The sequence below is a fragment of the Macrobrachium nipponense genome, chromosome 34 (assembly GCF_015104395.2).
Source record: "Macrobrachium nipponense isolate FS-2020 chromosome 34, ASM1510439v2, whole genome shotgun sequence".
Classification (NCBI taxonomy): domain Eukaryota; kingdom Metazoa; phylum Arthropoda; class Malacostraca; order Decapoda; family Palaemonidae; genus Macrobrachium; species Macrobrachium nipponense.
Genome location: NC_061095.1, coordinates 2,051,165 through 2,061,164, shown reverse-complemented (window position 1 = coordinate 2,061,164; position 10,000 = coordinate 2,051,165). Strand labels below are relative to the sequence as shown.

Sequence of the window (10,000 nt, the reverse complement as noted above, 5' to 3'; positions counted from 1 at the left end):
GTTCAGCATCGCGTAGCCATAGCGCCTCACCAGTTCGACCTCGACCTTGAGCATGCTGTACTGGGTGAAGTTCTCCACACTGAGGTTGATGGTGCCGATTCCGTACTCGACGAGGTGTCTGGGGCCCAGGTACTCGACGTAAGAATCTGTAAAAATAGCGTTGGAATCTGTAGAAATAAAGTTGGAATCGGTTTGGTTCGTGATTGTCCGTTTTCCGTTCGCGTGGTTGGTTTAGTGAACGTGTTGTCGTATGTCTGTTACGTTCTCCAGCTAATACTGTGTGGAAATGCGGTGTTATTATTATTATTATTATTATTATTATTATTATTATTATTATTTATTATTTTATTATTATTATTTATTATTATTATTATTATTATTATTATTATTTTTTTTTTTTTTTTTTTTTATTATTGCTCTATCACAGTCCTCCAATTCGACTGGGCGGTATTTATAGTGTGGGGTTCCCGGGTTTGCATCCTGCCTCCTTAGGAGTCCATCACTTTTCTTACTATGTGTGCCGTTTCTAGGATATCACACTTCTGCATGAGTCCTGGAGCTACTTCAGCCTCTAGTTTTTCCAGATTCCTTTTCAGGGATCTTGGGATCGTGCCTAGTGCTCCTATGATTATGGGTACGATTTCCACTGGCATATCCCTATCCTTCTTATTTCTATTTTCAGATCTTGATACTTATCCATTTTTTTTCCCTCTCTTTCTCTTCAACTCTGGTGTCCCATGGTATTGCGACATCAATGAGTGATACTTTCTTCTTGACTTTGTCAATCAACGTCACGTCTGGTCTGTTTGCACGTATCACCCTATCCGTTCTGATACCATAGTCCCAGAGGATCTTTGCCTGATCGTTTTCTATCACTCCCTCAGGTTGGTGCTCGTACCACTTATTACTGCAAGGTAGCTGATGTTTCTTGCACAGGCTCCAGTGGAGGGCTTTTGCCACTGAATCATGCCTCTTTTTGTACTGGTTCTGTGCAAGTGCCGGGCATTCACTTGCTATGTGGTTTATGGTTTCATTTTTCGTATTGCACTTCCTACATATGGGAGAGATGTTATTTCCGTCTATCATACTTTGAACATATCTGGTTCTTAGGGCCTGATCTTGTGCCGCTGTATCATTCCTTCAGTTTCCTTCTTTAGCTCTCCCCTCTGTAGCCATTGCCAATTGTCATCGCTGGCTAGTTCTTTAGTCTGTCTCATGTATTGTCCGTGCATTGGTTTGTTGTGCCAGTCCTCTGTTCTTTCTGTCTTTCTCCTGTCTCTGTATATTTCTGGGTCTTCGTCTACTTTTATTAGTCCTTCTTCCATGCACTCTTTAGCCACTCGTCTTCACTGGTTTTCAGATATTGCCCCAGTGCTCTGTTTTCGATGTTGACGCAGTCCTCTATACTTAGTAGTGCCTCTCCCTCCTTCCTTTCGTGTTATGTATAGTCTGTTCCGTATTTGCTCTTGGGTGTAGTGCTTTGTGTATTGTCATTTGTTTCCTGGTTTTCTGATCTATGCTGCGGAGTTCTGCCTTCGTCCATTCCACTATTCCTGCGCTGTATCTGATTACTGTGGCACTGCCATGTGTTTATGGCTTTTATCATATTTCCGGCGTTGAGTTTTGACTTGAGTATCGCCTTGAGTCTCTGCATATATTATTCTTTCCTGAATCGTGTCCTTCAGTCTCTTGGTGTTTTATATCTTCCTCCTTCCATTATTCCCAGGTATTTGTATCCTGTCTCATCTATGTGTTTGATGTGCTCCCATCTGGTAGCTTATCCCTTCAGTTCTCGTTTTACTTTGCCATTTTTTGTATGTTGACTAAGGCGCATTTTTTTCTATTCCAAACTCCATCCTGATGTCTCCAGATACAATCCTTACAGTCTGGATTAGGGTATCTATTTCCTTGATGCTCTTACCATACAGCTTGATGTCGTCCATGAACATCAGATGGTTGATTTTGTTGCCTCTTTTCTTGAGTTGGTACCCGGCATCCATCTTCTGTAGTACTTTTGTCATGGGAATCATGGCTACTACTACGAAGAGTAGTGGGACAGTGAGTCGCCCTGGAAGATCCCTCTCCTGATATTAACCTCTGCTAGTCTTTTTCCAGAGCTTGTAAGTATTGTATTCCAGTTGCGCATTGTATTTTTGAGGAAGCTGATGGTATTTTCCTCTGCCCCATATATTTTCAGGCATTCTATTAGCCATGTGTGTGGTATCATGTCGAAGGCTTTCTTATAGTCTATCCATGCCATGCTTAGGTTGGTTTTCCTTCTCCTACTGTTCTTCATTACCATTTTGTCTATCAGGAGCTGGTCTTTTGTGCCCCTACACTTCCTTCTGCAGCCTTTCTGTTTGGTGGGGATGGTGTTTGTCTCCTCTAGGTAGTGTATAGCCTTTCACTGATGATACCTGTTAGTAACTTCCACATTATTGGTAGGCAGGTGATAGGCCTGTAGTTACTGGCTATATTTCCCTTACTCTTGTCTTTTTGTACTAAGGATGTTCTTCCTGTGGTCATCCATTTGGGTGCTTGGTGAGTTTGAGATACAATGCTGGAGTTTGTTCTGCTATTCGTGGGTGTAGGGCCTTGAAGTTTTTGAGCCAGTATCCATGGACTTCATCAGGACCTGGGGCTTTCCAGTTTGGCATTTTCTTTAGTTGGTGTCTGACTGTGTCTGTCGTGATGTCTGTGAATCTTTGTTTTATTCTCCCTGTTTCTTCTTCCTTGACTTCCTGGAGCCATGTTGCATGTTTGTTGTGTGATACCGGATTGCTCCATATGTTTTCCCAGAGTCTCTTACTTGATTCGGCTTCAGGAATTTCTGGGCTGTTGGTTCTTCCCCTCCCTTAGTTGGCTGTATAGTCTTTTCTGGTTGGTTCCGAATAGTTTGTTCTGTTGGTATCCCTTATTCCTGTTCATGTACCGTTGGATCTTGTGTGCTTTGGCCTTAAGCCTCTGTTTTACATCTTCTATTGTGTTGTTTAGTCCCCTCTCTTGTACTTTGTACTTTTTTTTCTCGTTGAGTTCCTCCCCCTTGTTTTTCTTTTCTTGCTTCTTAGTCTTTTTTCTGCCATCTCTTTCAGTTTACTCAAGTCAGATCTCATCACCATGATTTGCTTTTCCAGGCGCCTTTTCCAAGGAGGTTGCTGTTTTGGTTTCTGTTGGGTTGGTTGTGACGGTGGTGGTATTATTATTATTATTATTATTATTATTATTATTATTATTATTATTATTATTATTATTATATGGGACGTACTAACATTTATACGAAATAAACCTAAAAGATTACAACCATCCAAAACAAAGCATCTACGAAAACGATCGAAATAAAGACAGAAAAACAGAAGAGACGGTGGGTCCAGAGTTCCTCCTCCTCCTCCTCCTCCTTAATACATCCACGAAAAAAAGAAGAAGAGCGAAATAAGATGAAGAAAGAAGGTATGAGTCTTGACTAGTGGTTCTTATCTTGATATCTCGGTAAAAAATTTTCTCGTACTCCCATCCAATATAAATAACAATAACCAACGTTCTCATGTAGATACACAGTACTACCATTGCACGGGGTATCATGCATCATACCCCCAGGTTTAAGGGGGATAGGGGTATAGGTACCCCAGGTTAAGAACCCCCTTCTTCTTCTCCTCGCCCCACTAACCTGTCGAGTCGAAGACGAGGTACTCCGTCGACGCCGATAGGATCTGAAGCTGTAGGACGCATTTCTGGATATCGAAGGGATACAGGACCAGGTCGAAGTTGCAGGTGTAGATGGTGAAGTACTTCCTCGTCGTCGAAATAGGGTTGGTGTCGCCTCGGTAGATCTCGACTGCGGCGGGAAAATGGAAAATAAAAGAAGGAGACGGTAATGGCAGGAGAATTGGTAGCGTGGATCAGAACATAGTGATGTTTCTCGAGTTTGTATTTTTTAATTTTTCCATCGTCCCTGTGAAGTTGAACTATCTTCCTCTGTATTCCCTCCATCTTTACTCCATGTACATCTCTTTCAATTTAGCTGTCTAACTGCTTTAACTAATGAAAGCAAATAGTAAAAAAAATCACCGAGATTCGCGGGATTTTATATTCGTGTGATTGTCTTTTAAAAACCGTTAACGAATAACATTTTTACTGCCTGTCAAAGTATTAATTGTAGTTGATATTCATAAAGATAAAGTTTTGTTGTTTGGTTATTTACTTATTTGTTTATTTATTTATTTATTGCAAAAACAACGCCTAGCTTGCACCATAAGATCGTCCTCTACCATATAAAAAAAATATATATTCAAGTCTCATCACGTAACTGTGACCCATTTTCTAGTACTAAGTATCAAACTACTTAATACTACCCTTACTTATACCACTAGTACTATTACTATTATTGGTTCAATAGCTCTTATCACTACTACTATTACTATTAGTTCAATAGCTCCATCCAGCATCACAGCTACCACTACTAGTACCACCACTACCATTTTTGTGGTACCATGATGCATGGTCTAGGAAATCTGTCCAGGGAGCTTCTAAGCCATCGACATCCCATGTTTTACACCCTCCATTTACCCTCGTAAGGATTCGAGAGGTCCGGGGTGTACTGCGAATGGTGCCGGAGCACCGTCGTCACGGCGTCTTGGTCCACGGCCGTGTTCTGGATGTCGTCCGTGTTGATGAAGCCGATTTTGGGTCGCCAGAGGTTGTCCACTTGCTCCAAGGATACTGAGAGAGGAAAAAGAAGAAGTGTTTATGATGTGATTAGTCGTCCTTATTGTCAAAATGGTGAACATTGGTGTGAGAAAATAAGTATATAAACAAGAGAGAAGACATTGAAAAGGAAATTATATTGGATTTTCACTGATTTAACTGTTTTACCTAAAGTTTCCTGAAGATTTTTACTGTTCTATACATCGATAGTCTCACCTGACCGAATTAGTCTAAGGATACCAAAAGCCACTGACAGACTTCCTACACCTGCTGGAGGGCTTCCCTTCCAGTTCACTCACAATAGAATCCTTCTGGGACGGAGGAAAAAGATCCTTACGTGTGTTCAGTCTCGTGAGCACCTTGAGGTTGTTGTACGTGAGTCTATTGTCGAACCAGGTGATTCGCAGGTTGTAGCTGGCGGACATCATCATAGTCTGCGTGTCGACGTTCAGTGTGTCCATCGTGAAATTGATGCTGAGGGCGAGGGCTTCGTTGGATGCTGAAAAAAAAAAAGAGATATGTTCTCGTAAGATGAAGATGTATAATCGCTACAAATATGAGATACGACAAGAGCTAAATAACACGCATCTTTGTCTAGGAATATACGTATACCTGGTCTAGGAGGCAGCTTAGACCTATAATCCTCGGGGAAGTTGACGATTTGGCAGAAACTCTCGTCCGTTTTGTCCTCGCAGTCGAATTTTAGGTCGCATCTCTTGATGAAAGGGATACAGGAACCGTCGGTGCAGGTGAATTCCGATTTGGTGCAAGCCGAGAGCGTCAGCTCGCGTACGCCTTTGCTTTCACCGCATACCTCGGACTGAAATTCGTGAAAACCACCATGATATTTTGAATTGAATTAAACCAAACGAAGACCAATGAACTTGATATTAGGAGGATTTGTAACTATATGTGCTTTGGTTACCGATTTGAACCTTAATCAGCTAAACAATTTAACGTATAATAGAAGAATTGAAAAGGGTAAGGGGGTGGTTACATGGCAGCTAAAAGACTGAGCATAATGCAGATGATTGCCCCCACATTAGATACTGTGCCGCTCTTTGTCTACGAAGAAATGTATATTTAAACATAACATAACCCTTCCTTCTTCGTCGTGCATCAGACAGACATGCTTTAGACCTAACATTGATTAAGATTGTGACCAAAATGGACACCTATAAGCTAAACAAATCAAAGAATTCTATCTCAATCTTCACCTGAATTGCCCAGGTGCGTCTCCCAATGGGGTAGTTGAGATCCTTGGCGTGGAGGGTGGCTATGGTGACATTAGTCACGGTGTTAGACCAAGTCCATTTGCTGTCATTGGTCTGCTCTATGAAGTACTCGCCGTATCCACGGAACGCCAGAGGGTCAGGGATCAGGTCTAGGTAATACATTCTCTGTTGAGAGAAAGTATAGACTTAGACCAATGGTCTATAATCATAATTTTAAGGTTTACTTTTTACGACAGGGTTCATCTGAATAACAAAAAAAAAAAAAAATCCGAATAGTGCTATTAAGTCTTAGAACTATTATCTGCATTCAAAATGAACCACCTAGTTATGTCTCCATTTAAAATAAACCTCCTAGCTATGTCTACAATCATGATAAACCTCCCAGCTACGTCTACAATCAAAATAAAGCCTCCAAACCATCATATGTACTAGAAATAAACCTCCCACTAAGTCTACAATCCAAATAAACCTACAAATTATCATCTTCTCTCAAGGTAAACCTCCCAACTATCATCTACCCTGAAGAAGCTTCCGCAATGTTGCCAACCTCCTCGTCTTCGCAGATTCCCCTCAGGGTCCAGGTCGTTCCAGCGGCAGTGTGACAGGCGGAGCAACTTCGTACTTGGCAGTCCGTGTCCTCCAGACCCTTCTCGTTCATACGGATGCAGTTCTGGTACTTGTCGCCGTCGGGGTTGTTCCGTCGGAAGAAGATCTCGCTCTGGAGGGCGCGGAGGAGGAGATGAAGGAAGAACGTGGGTCATATAGGTCTAATTAAAATGGGGGTTGATTTATCCTTGAGGTTTTGGCAACAGTGTTTTTTTTTTCACGGAACTGTGTGACACTGATACGTTACGAAGACGCTTTTTTGTGGATTTATACACATTGATTACTAAGTTATTTGTAAGTTACTAAGCTTGTTAATACGACAGGAAATAAGACAAATGACCCTTTTAGACATTTTGCCGAGAAGAAATACTGTATTCCAGCGGGAAATATCTTTGAAAGCTACAAAAGTAAGATCAATTCATCATTATAACAAACGATGGTGTCTATTAGAAGCCAGGACTCAACTGTGTTGTAGGACTTGCCCGTGAAAGGTTCATACCAAACGCCCTCCAGATCCTCGTCAGTGATGCCCGCCCACTGCCTTTCGCAGTCTGTAAAATGAGGCAGCAACGAATTAGGCTAAATTATACTCAAATTCATACACACGACTCCAGATCAGAGCATCTTGGCAACGTCCTCCTGGGACGCCAGACTGTGTCTCTTAAGTTATTTCCCTCACCCTCGTTATTCTTGAAGTACGCCAACTCCTTTTGCACATCCTTCGTGTTCCAAGGGACGCCGATGAGTCCCTTGACGCCCCTGCAGACGCGGACGGCCTCATGGAACTTCAGGAGAGGGAGGAGAACCGTCACTGCGCCGTGGGAAACAGATCTGCAGAGGTCATCGAAAGGGATGTCCTGCGAAGGATTGGATAGAAGCTAGAACAATGGAATGGTATTTGAGGAGTTTAGGAGTCTTATTAAAAACTCAGTCTAGACCATCATACCGGTCGATAGATTCTTACAGAAGCGACCAGACGCTTCCAGTCACTCAACTGACCTCTTGTTCGACGTTGTTAAGCTCCCAGATGCCCGACCATCGGACGATATTCCCTTCCTGGTCGATCTCGCACTCCGCCAGCTGCGATATCATCTCGGGAGAAAGAGCCTCGCCCCAGACGTTGACTTGGCTGAGTTTCCCGCTGAGGGAGTTCCTCGGCTTTAGAGAGACAGAGAGAGAGTCAGAGTCAGAGTCAGAAACAGACAATCTAGTAGCTCTTGGTATAAAAAGTCCCTACGTTCAATGTACAGAGAAATATATAGCTCATGTTTCAAAATGGCAGACCTGGTATTCATCTTGCCCTATGAAGATTTCTCTGGGCTCAAACTTCGTCTCGAAATTGGCCTTGTCCTGGATGATGAGTTGGCCATCTAGGTACACCTTCCCCTCCCCGTTTTTCATGTCACGGACCTTCATAGAAGAAGAAGAAGAAGAGTTTAGATAAGTCACAATAAATTCCGATAAACGAGCTCAAAGATTGTGATTTTTTTTTAGGCGTATAGTAACAAGAATCATTCGGTTTTTAAGATAATTATGTTTATTTATAGAAAAAAAAACTAATATTCTCCTTTCCCTTAAGAAATTATCTCATACTCTCTCAGTTAATCCATTTAATTTGCATAGTTTTATAATGATTTGGAGCTCAAATGAGTCGTGCTTTTCTAATGCGTCTAAGGCTACAGGTGGACTATGTATGGTCGGTGTTAGAACTGCGATAGGACTGTAGCCAGCATTAAAAATAACATTATCATTAATAATAAGCAATACTGATAAGTATCTTAACCTTAAGTAACATAACCTGGACCTCCTCACCTAACGGGAAGTTGCAGTGTCCTTAAATAATAATAATGATATTAAAAAACAGCATTCATCTCACCTGGCAGTAATGATACCACTTGTTGGTGGCCAAGTTGCTCGGCAGGGGATAGAATCGTCCATAGCCACCATATTTCGTCCTTATCTTCTCGAAGTAGACCTCGAAGGATATCGCTGTCGAAGGATAACAGAAAAGGACTCTTTCAGAAAGCTTTCATAGTCAGTTTCCTAAACCTAGAATGAAGATTAGCTCTGGCAGGTCTGAGTGAACATAGGACTAAGGTTGTTAGGAATTCGCAAAGGAAATGCGTCTGGTAATGTGGAGCCAATACGTCCTGAGTGAACATAGGACTATAAGGTTGTTAGGAATTCGCACGGGGAAACTTGTCTGGAAATGTGTAGCCTATACGTCATCTTAGACACTTACGGTCGTCGTCTTGATCTCTGGCGTTGAAGAGGTATATGACGGCCGTGAGAATCCTGAAGACTTTGATGTTGAAGTGGACGCACAGGGTGTAATCCCGAGGTAAGTCCACCGTCACGTTGTACCGAATCCAAGTGTCGCCTCTCTGGCGACCGTCAGGATTAAAGTTCAGGACCCTGATGTTGTCCGCTGGGAATGAGAGGAATTCTCAATATACTTCTATTAAAATCGACCTATATTTCAAAGATATAACGTCTAATATTCTTTAAAACAGGCGAACTGTACGTTATCATCAACAAAGTTTTAGATGATTTCAGGACCCTGGTGTTGCCCGCTGGGAATTAGAAGATTTCTCAGTGTACGTCTATTAAAATATACTTATATTTCAAAGATATAACGTCTAATGTTCTTTAAAACTGGCGAACTGTACGTTATCATCAACAAAGTTTTAGATGACTTCAGGACCCTGGTGTTGTCCGCTGGGAATGAGAGGATTTCTCAATATACCTCTATTAAAATCTACCTATATTTCAAACATATAACGTCTAATCTTCTTTAAAAACTAGCAAACTGTAACGTATCATCAACTAAGAATTAGATGACTTCAGGTAATCATTCAAGGCCAATGCAAAGCGTTAACATTGGCTTAAACCTGACCACAGGACATTGTCAAAATAGGCCCTCAGATGACATTTACCTGACTGGACGAGACAGAAGATGCCCACGGCCACTGCTCTGACGATCTCGTCAGTCTTCATGACTATAGTACCTATCAGAGAGAACGTTTTGTAAGTGAGTTTGTTACAGTCAAGATACTTAGAATTCTAAAGAGGTCTTAGTATATGAGAGAGGAAAGATTCTAAAGTGGCATTTTGCTCACGACAAATGTTTGGACGTCTATAGGTGCACATCTCCCGAAGACTTGGGACGAAGTGGGCCCACGAAATTAGCTTCTTACTCTGCTAACTTAAATGTCAAGAGAGAGAGAGAGATGCAGCTAATTGCCAGCAAGAAAAACTTTTTCAAGATCGTATATTTCTTAAACAACGGGCAATCGAGATGTCACCCACTTTGCCAGAATGCGTGACATTTCCTTTATAAACCGGGTGACATCCAAGAAGGTTATACACATTAATGAAAGTCTAGAGCGAAGACTGGACTGCCTACAGTTTCTTGATAAACGGGGTGACGTCTCGAAGTCCTTGGATTTAGTATATGA

At 41.8% G+C, this 10,000-nt stretch overlaps 1 protein-coding gene across 1 annotated transcript in view; it reads right to left on the bottom strand.

Annotated features, from left to right (window-relative positions):
- LOC135207749 (uncharacterized) overlaps positions 1 to 9,539 on the bottom strand; it is a 10,845-nt gene extending 1,306 nt beyond the window's left edge. Inside the window, exons 1-14 of the mRNA XM_064239574.1 lie at positions 9,479 to 9,539; positions 8,785 to 8,970; positions 8,419 to 8,531; positions 7,827 to 7,952; positions 7,542 to 7,700; positions 7,222 to 7,399; positions 7,008 to 7,093; positions 6,484 to 6,654; positions 5,919 to 6,101; positions 5,314 to 5,521; positions 5,039 to 5,200; positions 4,564 to 4,716; positions 3,665 to 3,832; positions 1 to 146 (exon numbers count right to left, since the gene is read on the bottom strand). The exon at positions 1 to 146 is cut by the window's left edge and continues 72 nt beyond it. Coding sequence (XP_064095644.1) covers positions 1 to 146; positions 3,665 to 3,832; positions 4,564 to 4,716; positions 5,039 to 5,200; positions 5,314 to 5,521; positions 5,919 to 6,101; positions 6,484 to 6,654; positions 7,008 to 7,093; positions 7,222 to 7,399; positions 7,542 to 7,700; positions 7,827 to 7,952; positions 8,419 to 8,531; positions 8,785 to 8,970; positions 9,479 to 9,539 — 2,100 coding nt within the window. The remainder of the gene's footprint in view (positions 147 to 3,664; positions 3,833 to 4,563; positions 4,717 to 5,038; positions 5,201 to 5,313; positions 5,522 to 5,918; positions 6,102 to 6,483; positions 6,655 to 7,007; positions 7,094 to 7,221; positions 7,400 to 7,541; positions 7,701 to 7,826; positions 7,953 to 8,418; positions 8,532 to 8,784; positions 8,971 to 9,478) is intronic.
- Positions 9,540 to 10,000: the final 461 nt, after the last annotated feature.